Source organism: Gavialis gangeticus, unplaced genomic scaffold, assembly GCF_001723915.1.
Source record: "Gavialis gangeticus isolate Ggan-Ray unplaced genomic scaffold, GavGan_comp1, whole genome shotgun sequence".
Taxonomy (NCBI): domain Eukaryota; kingdom Metazoa; phylum Chordata; order Crocodylia; family Gavialidae; genus Gavialis; species Gavialis gangeticus.
In genome coordinates, this window is record NW_017729012.1 from 978721 (window position 1) to 988667 (window position 9947).

Consider the following 9947-nt stretch of genomic DNA (forward strand, 5'->3'; position numbering starts at 1 on the left):
TGGTACTGATCTGATATCAGACCAGTGTATCAGTGCACCTCTAGTAGTTTTCCATGTAAAGTGCTTGGAGCAGCAAAGAGTGCAAGTGTGAGATATAGAACACAGAAACAATCAAGTAGAAGACAACTTTTCCAATATCAATGTGCTTATACATTACAAAGTACTCCCAGTCACACATTTATATAACTTGTCCTATTACTGATCCTGCCACTGTTACTCAGTTATGTTACTGACCATGACCTAAGCACACATCATTGCCCATATATGACCAATTCAGTTTTGGTGCCTTGCACTTTACAATTTGCTTATTATTAAGGATCTTACTTTAATTACAATATTCCTACATCCCTTTCATATCTTATGGTACTAGGCATTTTTTATACCATCCTAAACGATTTACTTCCTTATACCAGTGTTGTATATTTTGTAGGACTGTGCAAAACAGCACCGTTCCGATTTGACTTCAGCTTTGACGATTCGACAGAACACTGTTTTGTTTCAAGTTTCGTTTTGTTTCGAAAGCACTATTCCATTTCATTTTGTTGAAACAGTTTTGCTGTTTCGCCCATAGGGAAACATAAAATACAGCAGGCAGGCAGATTGGGGGCTTGCCCACGCCCCTGGGAAGGTTGCGGGGGCTTTGCTGGAGTCCATCCAGGGGTGCAGGCCCCTGATCTTCCTGCCAGATGACAGACTGGTGCTGGGCCCAACCTGCAGCCAGCGCCGGGAAGATTGGTGCTGCCGCTGGCCTCAGGCTGCAACACCTGGCTCCTGTCATCTGGCAGGTAGACTGGGGCCGCGCACCCCCAGAAGGACTCTGGCATAGCCCCCGCAGCCCTCCCAGGGGTGCGGGCAAGCCCCCAATCTGCCTGCCGGCTGACAGATGGTGGGTGCTGCCGGCTGGGACCGGCGCTGAAGCCAGTAGGCCTGGCTTCGAAACTCAAAATGTTTCGAAATATTTCAAGTTCCCTTGTTTTGTTTCAAAGCTGTTTCGAAGGCTTTAGTTTTGTTTCAATTTCACTGTTTTGAGCTCGGAACGCATTGAAACAGCACGCCGGGCGAAATTTCACACAGCCCTAATATTTTGTTCATCTCGGGGTGTTCTTCGACAGACTCCAAATCTTTTGATGCACCCCATTGTCCTCCACTGGACTTCAAACCTGTGCCTTTGAACTCCACCTGCGTCAGGCCTGCCTCATGGCCTACACAGCTTTCCACCTCCTACTACATGTCTGTGTGAATGCAGTCCTGACATTACTTCTTGGTCAACCTTGTTGGGGAGCACTATGCAAAATAAAATCCTGCGACAATCTGTTGGTTATAAATAAGCCATGGTATCTTGGGAACCAGGAGGACCCCATGTGCTTGTCTACATCATCTTCCAGGTGTGTAGGTCCCAGGAAACAGGCTACAGTTTATTCCACTCAGTATTTTTCTCCTTCCCATACATCTTCTGCCATTCGGATATTAATAAAATAGCCTGAAGTAGGTCTCAGTATATATTTAGCCTTTGGTGAACCAAAATGCTTTCTGATAGCTCTGTAACTTCAGACTGACCAGAATCTGATGGAGGACTTGCAAGCCTGACCCACTGACTTACCTTTTTTTATTAGGCAGTAGGCTTATTTAGGCTCCTTGTTAGGTTCGTTAGAGTTTAATTTTGGCTAGTTATTTACTAAAAATTGATTTTGCTCCTTCCACACAGGTGAGGATTTATACAAGTCAGCACGAAACCAACCAAGAGGACCACATGTTGAGAGAAATTTACATAAGATACAAAGACCTGATTAATTCAGAGCTGAATTATTTTGTCATCGCCTACCCGATGATGTGAGGACAGTGTGATCCGTGAGGGGGAAAAAAATAAAAAATAATTAAAAAAAAAAAAGTAGACCACAACTTGAAGTGCCAGATCTCATCCTTTGAGGAAAGCCCACAGGGACTTTCCGCTTCATAACAGTGTCTCTGCAAAAGCAAGCCAGCCCAGACTGGAATGGGAGGCAGTGTAATCCGACTGATGGCAAACCGAAGTGACTTGGGGCATGCCAGGGGCTTAATTTATATCCTTGCCATCCACCTGTTATGTGACATTGGGCGAGTCCCGCCCTCTCTCTGGACTTTCCTTTCCCCTCTTGCCCTTTCTCTAGTCCAGTGGCTTTAACCCTTTTTAGACCCAAAGCACCTCTCTGAGAATTTCAGCTCTTAGTTTTCACTCACTATAAAAAATTAATAGGGCAAATTCTTTTGTTGCAAGGAATTTAGGGAGACCTCAACAGGTCAGACTGTTTTGATGCTATGGATTCCTATCTGAAATGTCTGAGTTTGTCTTGTAAATTGTAAAATGTTTGCACACCTAACAGTGCTAATATTGCGCACAGCTCCTTGTGGCACCCTTACAGTAGTACCCGGGTTGCAAATCACTGCTCTGTTCAGATCATTTCTGTATGAATAGCTTGAATCTCTCACTATACATTTATGCACAGTGCTTGGCATAATATGGCTCTGCTCTCAGACCTGTTGTTATTACATAATAAAGTACTGAAACAGGAAGCAATTTTAGAGTCCCAGGTAATTATAAAACACTGTTTTTTGATGGCTTCTTTTTATTTTGTCTCGTCTTTAGCTTAGTGACGCTGAATGAAGCCGAGCACATGGCACACCTGCATTTTAATGGTTTGACTCTTGTCTGTTTCTTAGAGACCGGATGTCAGGAAACCTGCCACCCAGAACTGGCTGCCACTGGCAACCCTGCTATCTGTACAACTAAAAGTGAAGACTGAATGGCTAAACACAGGACTCGAGTCACTAGGACCAACAAGCCAATATCACTTACAAACACAGCCTTCTACCGAAAGGTGGACAAAAAAAGGAAAGTTTGTTGGAAGCGTTGAGATAAATGAAGGAAATGTGGATTCCTGCGAAACACCCTGTGGACTATAAGGAAAAAGCCAAGTCAGGTTTAAAAACGTATCATTTGTGTTACAGTAGACCAGGCTGTCCCAGCATGGGGTAAGACTGTTGCCTCATACCCCTTACAACAGGGGTGGGCAATTGTTTTGGGCAGAGGGCCACTTATTGAGTTTTGGCAAGCCATCGAGTGCTGCATGATAGGCAGCCAGTGGCAGATAAATATTAATTTTCTAAATTTTTTAGGGGCCCTGTGCGCCGGATAGAATGGTCTGGCAGGCCGTATCGAGCCCCAGGGCCGCATTTTGCCCACCCCTGCCTTACAATCTAAGTAATACATCTTCCCAACACTTGTATTCTGTCACTGGCTTTTCTTCTGGACATAATTGTCCTTAGCCCTACCCTACTTCCTAGAAAATGATTAGCATCTCATCTGGTGAGCAGAGTTTGTGACCGGTACATCTGCTGTTTGACTCTAATTGATTAATCCACTTGACTGGTGATTGATTGGGGTGTTCAAATTATTTGCATTGATTAAACAGCATAGTCACTTGGTCCAAAATTCCCATCAAACGAAATAAAAAATTAAATGGGGTATGTTTGAATGTGTTGCAAATTGTTTAGTGAAATGTGTAAAGCCAGCAAGATTCATTTTGCAAAAGAATAGGAAAAGGGATGCCTCTTCCACTACATTCAAAGCTGGCAGGGCTTATTTCAGTACATTTATGCACTGCTGACATCATGTGGATTTAGGTGGAATTGCACAGTCGTCACTGAGGAATCTGACTTCACGGGAGGCACAGAGTATTAAGTAGAAAAGGGGTTTTCAACCTTTTTTAAGGAATGTACCCTATTTGGGTATACTTCTAGTGGAGCAGGGGATGGGGTGGCAGTGGCGGGACGCAGGATGGGAGGGAGGCCTTGCATGTGGAGGTGAGGGGTGGTGGATGGTGGCGGCACTGCCGCCGCATGTGAACTCCACCGCCCAACAACATCAGATCCATAATCAAGCTCATGGTTTATCAAGCAATTGTGATCCCCATCTTACTGTACAGAGTTGAGACATGAACAATGTACAGGAAACATCTCAAATCATTGAAGTACCATCAATGTTGCTTGTGGAAGATCCTTCGAATCCTGTGGGAAGATGGATGCACCAACATTAGCATCCTCTCACAACAAACACCATGGGCATTGAGGCAATGATCAACTGATATAAACTTTACTGGGCTGGCCATGTCATCTGGATGTCCAAATCCACACTCAAAAAGCAAGTTTTATTCTCCCAGCTCAGTCAAGGTGCATGCTCAAGAGAAGGACAGAGAAAATGCTTCGAGGACATTTGTCCTCAAGGCCAACTTGAAGAAAATACATCAACTCATGAGACTCTATTGCCCAGGACCTCCTCAAATGGAGGAAGAGTGTGCAGCAAGGATCTCAGTACTTTGAAACCTCACAACAACAGGAGACGGAAAAGCGGGAGCAACAGAAACACCACGTCACGGATTGAACCCACTCTGCATGGAAACACATATCCAAGTTGCAACAGGCTGTCTATCCTGGATTGGCGTCATCAGCCATCTTCAGACCGCCCTCCCTGCCCCAGGATCCCCTCCTGTGGGGTGCATGAGATGGGCTGCTGGCATGCCCTCTGCCCATGGCGGTCTTGGGGACCCTTCCCAGGGGATGGGGATGGGGACCCCTCTCAAGGAAGAGAAGAAGAAGGACAACAAGGAGGGATGGGACAAGGGAGGGACCCTTTGTTAATCTCAAATCTCTGCTTTTATATTCTCCTTCTCCCTTGATGACTCCTGATGACTCTTCATCCGTGGCTATCTCTAGTTGGCTCTCTGTGATCACACGTCCACGTAGCCTTCTGGGCCTTCTTTTAATTTGGTCTGTTCCCCCAAAACCAGGACTTAGCCCCCCCCGCTCTCTGAAGCCTTGTTGCTGGTCTCGCTTATCTTGTGTTGTGGGTCAATATAGTACATACTTCTTTGGTTCCCAGGCTGTGTGTGTGTGTGTCTCCCAAGCCCTTTACAAATCCATTTAACCCCTGCTGCCCATCTTGACCCGTTATAATGCATATATCTATACCTATAAGCCAATTCCCAAAAAACAGGCCTTTAAATACTGTTTCTAAGCCAACAGGGTGGTGCTTAGACTGCATGCCTGGGGGCACTTTAAAAACTGGCACCACAACCCTCCCAGCTTACTCCTGGACTGCGCCTACATCAGGAGCTCAGCCTACAATTTGTTTCCCCCCTCCCTACCGTGTGCTTCAGGCTGTCAGGGCTTCCCATCCTTTTCTGTTTTTGCAGGTCTCTTTTTTTTACCCCCTGCTTGCCGATTTTGTGCCTTTTCATGGTCCCCACACTTTTTTTGCGTGGTGCGGGCTTTTTTGTGGAGACCAACCAAATTTGTGGTTTCCACAAACATTGCAAAATTCAGTAGGTCCCTAGCTATTACAATAAAAAAATTCATAAAAGCCTCAAGCCTCCATTTTAAGCAAGTAACATGCTGTAGGGAAAATCATACTTTGCTCCCCTTGTCAACCTGAAGAAACATGTTTCTGTAGAAGAAACATTTTTCTTTGTCCGTAAACACACTGGAAGGTTTTGCAGGCAATGTGTTGCCTGTAAGCCACGCTTTAGGGAAGGTGGGTACAGAATGACCACTGTGCATAACATCAAGATACTGAAGCATTTGTATTTCGTAGCTGTTTGGCTAGGGCAAGTTTCAGTGAGGAAGAAGAACTGCTTTCTGTTCGCAGTGCGGAGCCAACTTCAGAGATGGATGCAGGCTGAAACCAGTGACTCGCTGAGTTTTCATCCAGGGGAATATGGGGCAGTAAGGAGAGAACAAGAAGGCTTAAAGATAAGTTTCTTATCCCTCGGTTTCTTCCCACTTGGAAAACTTGTGCTGTACCTCATTGTTTGAGAGACCCTGACATAACTGATACCCAGTGATCACATTGCTGGTCTGCTTAACTCCACCAGTCTATAATAGCCCAGCCTCGATGATTGATTGAGTACGAGCTCTCAAAAAAGAAAAGAGAAGACTACATCATTATATTTATTCTGGCAACACTCCCAGAAGGGCTGAAATCACCCGCACGGGGAGAAAAGGCGGTCCCTGTCCTCTAGAGCTTATTTAAAACATTTTACTTTTTCCCGTTTTTTGCTAAATAGCCACCACATTTTGCTAAATAGCTTTCCTCTGTTTCTTCTGAGTGCCACCCGTGGCAATTGAAAAGAAAGCATCTATTTGAGTGAAGAGGCTTATATAACACATGCTCAACAGCTTTTGTCTTTGGCCTAGCTCAGACTTTTTTCTCTTCCAGTACTGCTACTGCTGCTGTTCACAGTGGCCTACACGAAGTCAGCTCTAGTCACGTGTTGACCTGAATGGCGCAATGTCTTTGTACATATTTTACTAGCTACTTTCACTTAAGTGGTTCATACCAGGATGGCTTTAGTGTGTGGTTCAGACTGTATTTACATGCTGAACCCAAGTGGCTTTGAAATTGGGTGGCTCTTTTGAAAAGATTGCATGTGACTGTACTTTCACTGTAAATCTTTTCTCTGAAAGCAGACACGTATAACAGTCCACTTGAGTTCCAAGCTGACATGGCATTTTGCATAGGGACTGCCATCCCAGATCAAGCCAACAGTCCATTTTTAGCCTTATCCTGTCTCTGATGATGGCTATTTTCAAGTCCTCAAGAAGACCCGTCTTCCTAACCTGGGGCAGTACATGTTTACAGGATGTCTAGAAGCACAAAGGTTTACGAGTAGGACCTGCTGGGCAAAGGAAATAGTATTTTCTGATTGTGTCTTCCAGGAGAGAGTTCTGAAAGCCAATCTGAAAATTGCAGCGTTTGATATTGTCATTTCCCAACCAGAAGTATCTTTTTTCCATCAGAAAGTCTCAGTGAAAATGATAGTAAACCCCTGTGTAATGTTGGGTCACAGAAAACAAAAACACAAAGTTCCTAGTGGCCGTGGAAGACTTGTCTGTCCTTCAATGGACATCATTTTGTTAATCTAGGTCAGGGTGTCAAACTCCCTTGGCTTCCTGGGCCAGATCCAGACCGCAGGGCTCCTTGGTGGTAGAATGAATGGCAGATAGCGTTAACTGCCCTGGATTCCTGAGCCATGGCGGTTAACACACCTTTCATTCACTCCTTTGCCACAAGCATGCCACCCCAACAGGGCTCTGTACTCTGTGGGCCATGCCTCTGATTTCCTGCCACTCCCCAGGAGCCTCTCAGACCGGAGGATATGGCTCCATGGACTTTAATACCTTTGACGTTTTGCAAAGCACCGATATTACAGCACAGTGTTGATGTGTCCATTTTGTTCTGATTCTTTTAATTACTGTGAAGTAATGCAAAATATGCAAAGAGATAGCTCTGGGTCCTGAGCTAATGGCCACCAGTGAGAATCTTTTCCTTTACTTCCACTGGGATCACAGAGAAAAAGAGCAAAAGCAAGCGGATGAAGGTTTACAGAGCAAACGTGATTCTCTTTGACAGTTGCAGCATTTGTACTATGGCTGTCATAACTGTAACACAAAGAGCTTGATTTTATAAATGGATTAGGCATTTCCAACTCCCATAGTAAGAAAAGGACAGTTTCTAAAGAACCCCAACATTCATTTGTTAACTCTTCTCAGCTGAAGTTTTATTAAATGCCTGGGCTTAAGAAAACACTGCCACTGTGTATGTATATACATTTACATTACAGGTCTGAGCAAAATCCACGACACCATTTTGAAATGATGTCAGCAGGGGAAGGAAGTTCTAGTTTCTTTACACTTGAAAATGTAAGTTTCCTCTGCCTTACTGAGTTTTCTGCTCACAAGCAATTTATGTATATGATGTATATAGCTCAGCTTGGCGGTAGCTAGCTTTCAAGGCAGAATGGTCTGGAGGTGAGTGCAGAAATACATGCAAGTGCTTTTAGGTTTGGGTAAAAGTTATGTGTACACTGATACAATCTAATTACTAGAGAAGCACATATCGTTCAGAAACACACTTCAGTATTAGGCTTGGCCCTGCGGATTTATACAGGCTGCCATATAGAAGTGGAGCTTTGTTATGCGAACACACCCATATGAAGACAGGAGCCCTGTGGCTGTACCTATTTATCACTTCACTCATCTGATATGAATCCCTTAGAAACTGTTAACATTGTTATGCAACTCTGCCTTAGAGGTTCACCAAAATTAGATCACAGCACATTCCTACTTCTACTCCAGTAGTAGAATTAAACCTGCCTCTATATTTTCTCCATGAATTTGCTCAGTATCCTTCCTGAGAAAATGGAAAAGGGTTTTCTGCCTGTTTAGTTTGCATTCAGAGCAACCCCAGGACCCATCGGTGTTTCTAGCTGCAGAATCTACAAAGCAGATGGGCAATGCTCCGTCGCCGCAGGCATGGTGGTGACCAACGCCAATGTGAGCGGTGCTGATTTTAATGAGAATTGCTGGCTGTAAACAAAATGTGAGCACCCCCCAGCATTTAACTCTCAGTAAAGTTTCCACCCTACGATAGAGGAAGGGGGTTTCAAACGTGACATGACCTTCTGGTGCAAGCGAAATGAAAGGCAAGAAAATATGTGCATTCAGTGTTATAATTTGAAAAGTGTGAATACTTGGGTGCCTGAAGTGGATGAAACGTCTCTTCCAGGCAAAGAGCATTTAACAGGCTAGCAGCTTGCAGGGAAATGTCCCGTTGTGTCACCAGACGGATGTCAACTTAATATGGCAACCTTTCACCACGTGTGAACTGGAGTTCAGTCTTAAATTAGCACGGCTGTAAACAACTGTGAGTAGGGGCATCGCGGTGGGACTGGCAACTGGGTAAAGAGCCTCATTTTGAGACTACAGGTTCACAAAATTGGTCAAGTGTTGCAATCTTTTAGTAACGCAGCGTAGGGGACAAACTCTGTAAAGCTATTAACAATGGTAGAAAGACCACTGAACTAGGAGCCATGTTTCCTCTTCCCATGCTGACCTTTCCTTCTTCCATGATCTCTCTTTCCTCCCTGCCTTCCATTATCAGCAGAAACATCTGCCCCTCTCATTGTCATGAAGTCTATACCACTCTTGCTTATGTATTACAAGACCCAAATCTAGGGTGAGGGGGTCCCATAGGGTGATGTACAGATACATAACATAGCCTTTAACCAAGAAAGAGCAAAGAGATTGATGGTTCCAGGAAGTGTCACTCAATTATCATGTTACCACCTTGACTAGAGAACTGGGTCACTGAGGAAACAAACCTCCTTAAGCTACTTGATGGATTTCTATTAAATCATCTTTGACCAACTGTAAAATGAACTCGGGTTCCTTTGCCTTTGGTTCCTGTGTAACAAAGTGAAAGGTTACAGCTTGCTCTTCTTCATCCGTCCTGGTGTCTCTCAAAACAGGGTTTGGGACCCTTTGGCCTGCTGATATCAAAAAATAAGGTCAGACCTGGAGGTAGTGTCTAAAGAATCTCTGAAGACTGAATTCGGTTTTTATCTATGGTGGCATTGATTCATTGTTAAACAGGATTTCAGCTTTTAAGACCCCAATTTTAGCTAGAACTATGGCAGACTTTTATATTTCAATTTACATTAACTAAAGCGAGGAATCTAGCATAGTAGGAAGATGAAGGACTTAAGCTGTGTACAGACATTCAGGGAGCTTAGATTAAATAAAAAATGAGCACCCAATCTAAGGTAAGTCAGGATGTGGGGGGACTAGAGCGTTATTGGAGGGATTGGGGGTCAAGAAGCCTTGGGGGGGATAAGAGGGTCTATAGAGGGGTTCAGGGGGCAAGTGGAGTCTGCAAGGTGGGGATTGGAGGGCAGGTGGGGGTCTGTGGGAGGAATTGGCAGGTTCAGGGGCACTGTGGGGGAGCTGGGGGGCAGATGGGATCTTCAGGAGGGATTAGAGGGCTTGGGAGAGCAAGTGACATCTTTGGAAGGCATTGAGGGGGCTAGTGGGGTTGGCAGGGGACAGGAAAGGTCTGCGGGGGAGGGGTTGGGGGG

At 44.8% G+C, this 9947-nt stretch overlaps 1 protein-coding gene across 1 annotated transcript in view; it reads left to right on the forward strand.

The window, feature by feature from the left end:
• LOC109293404 (F-box only protein 39-like) overlaps positions 1–1891 on the forward strand; it is a 10720-nt gene extending 8829 nt beyond the window's left edge. Inside the window, exon 4 of the mRNA XM_019511306.1 lies at positions 1706–1891. Coding sequence (XP_019366851.1) covers positions 1706–1834 — 129 coding nt within the window. The 3' untranslated portion in view covers positions 1835–1891. The remainder of the gene's footprint in view (positions 1–1705) is intronic.
• The last annotated feature ends 8056 nt before the right edge of the window (positions 1892–9947 follow it).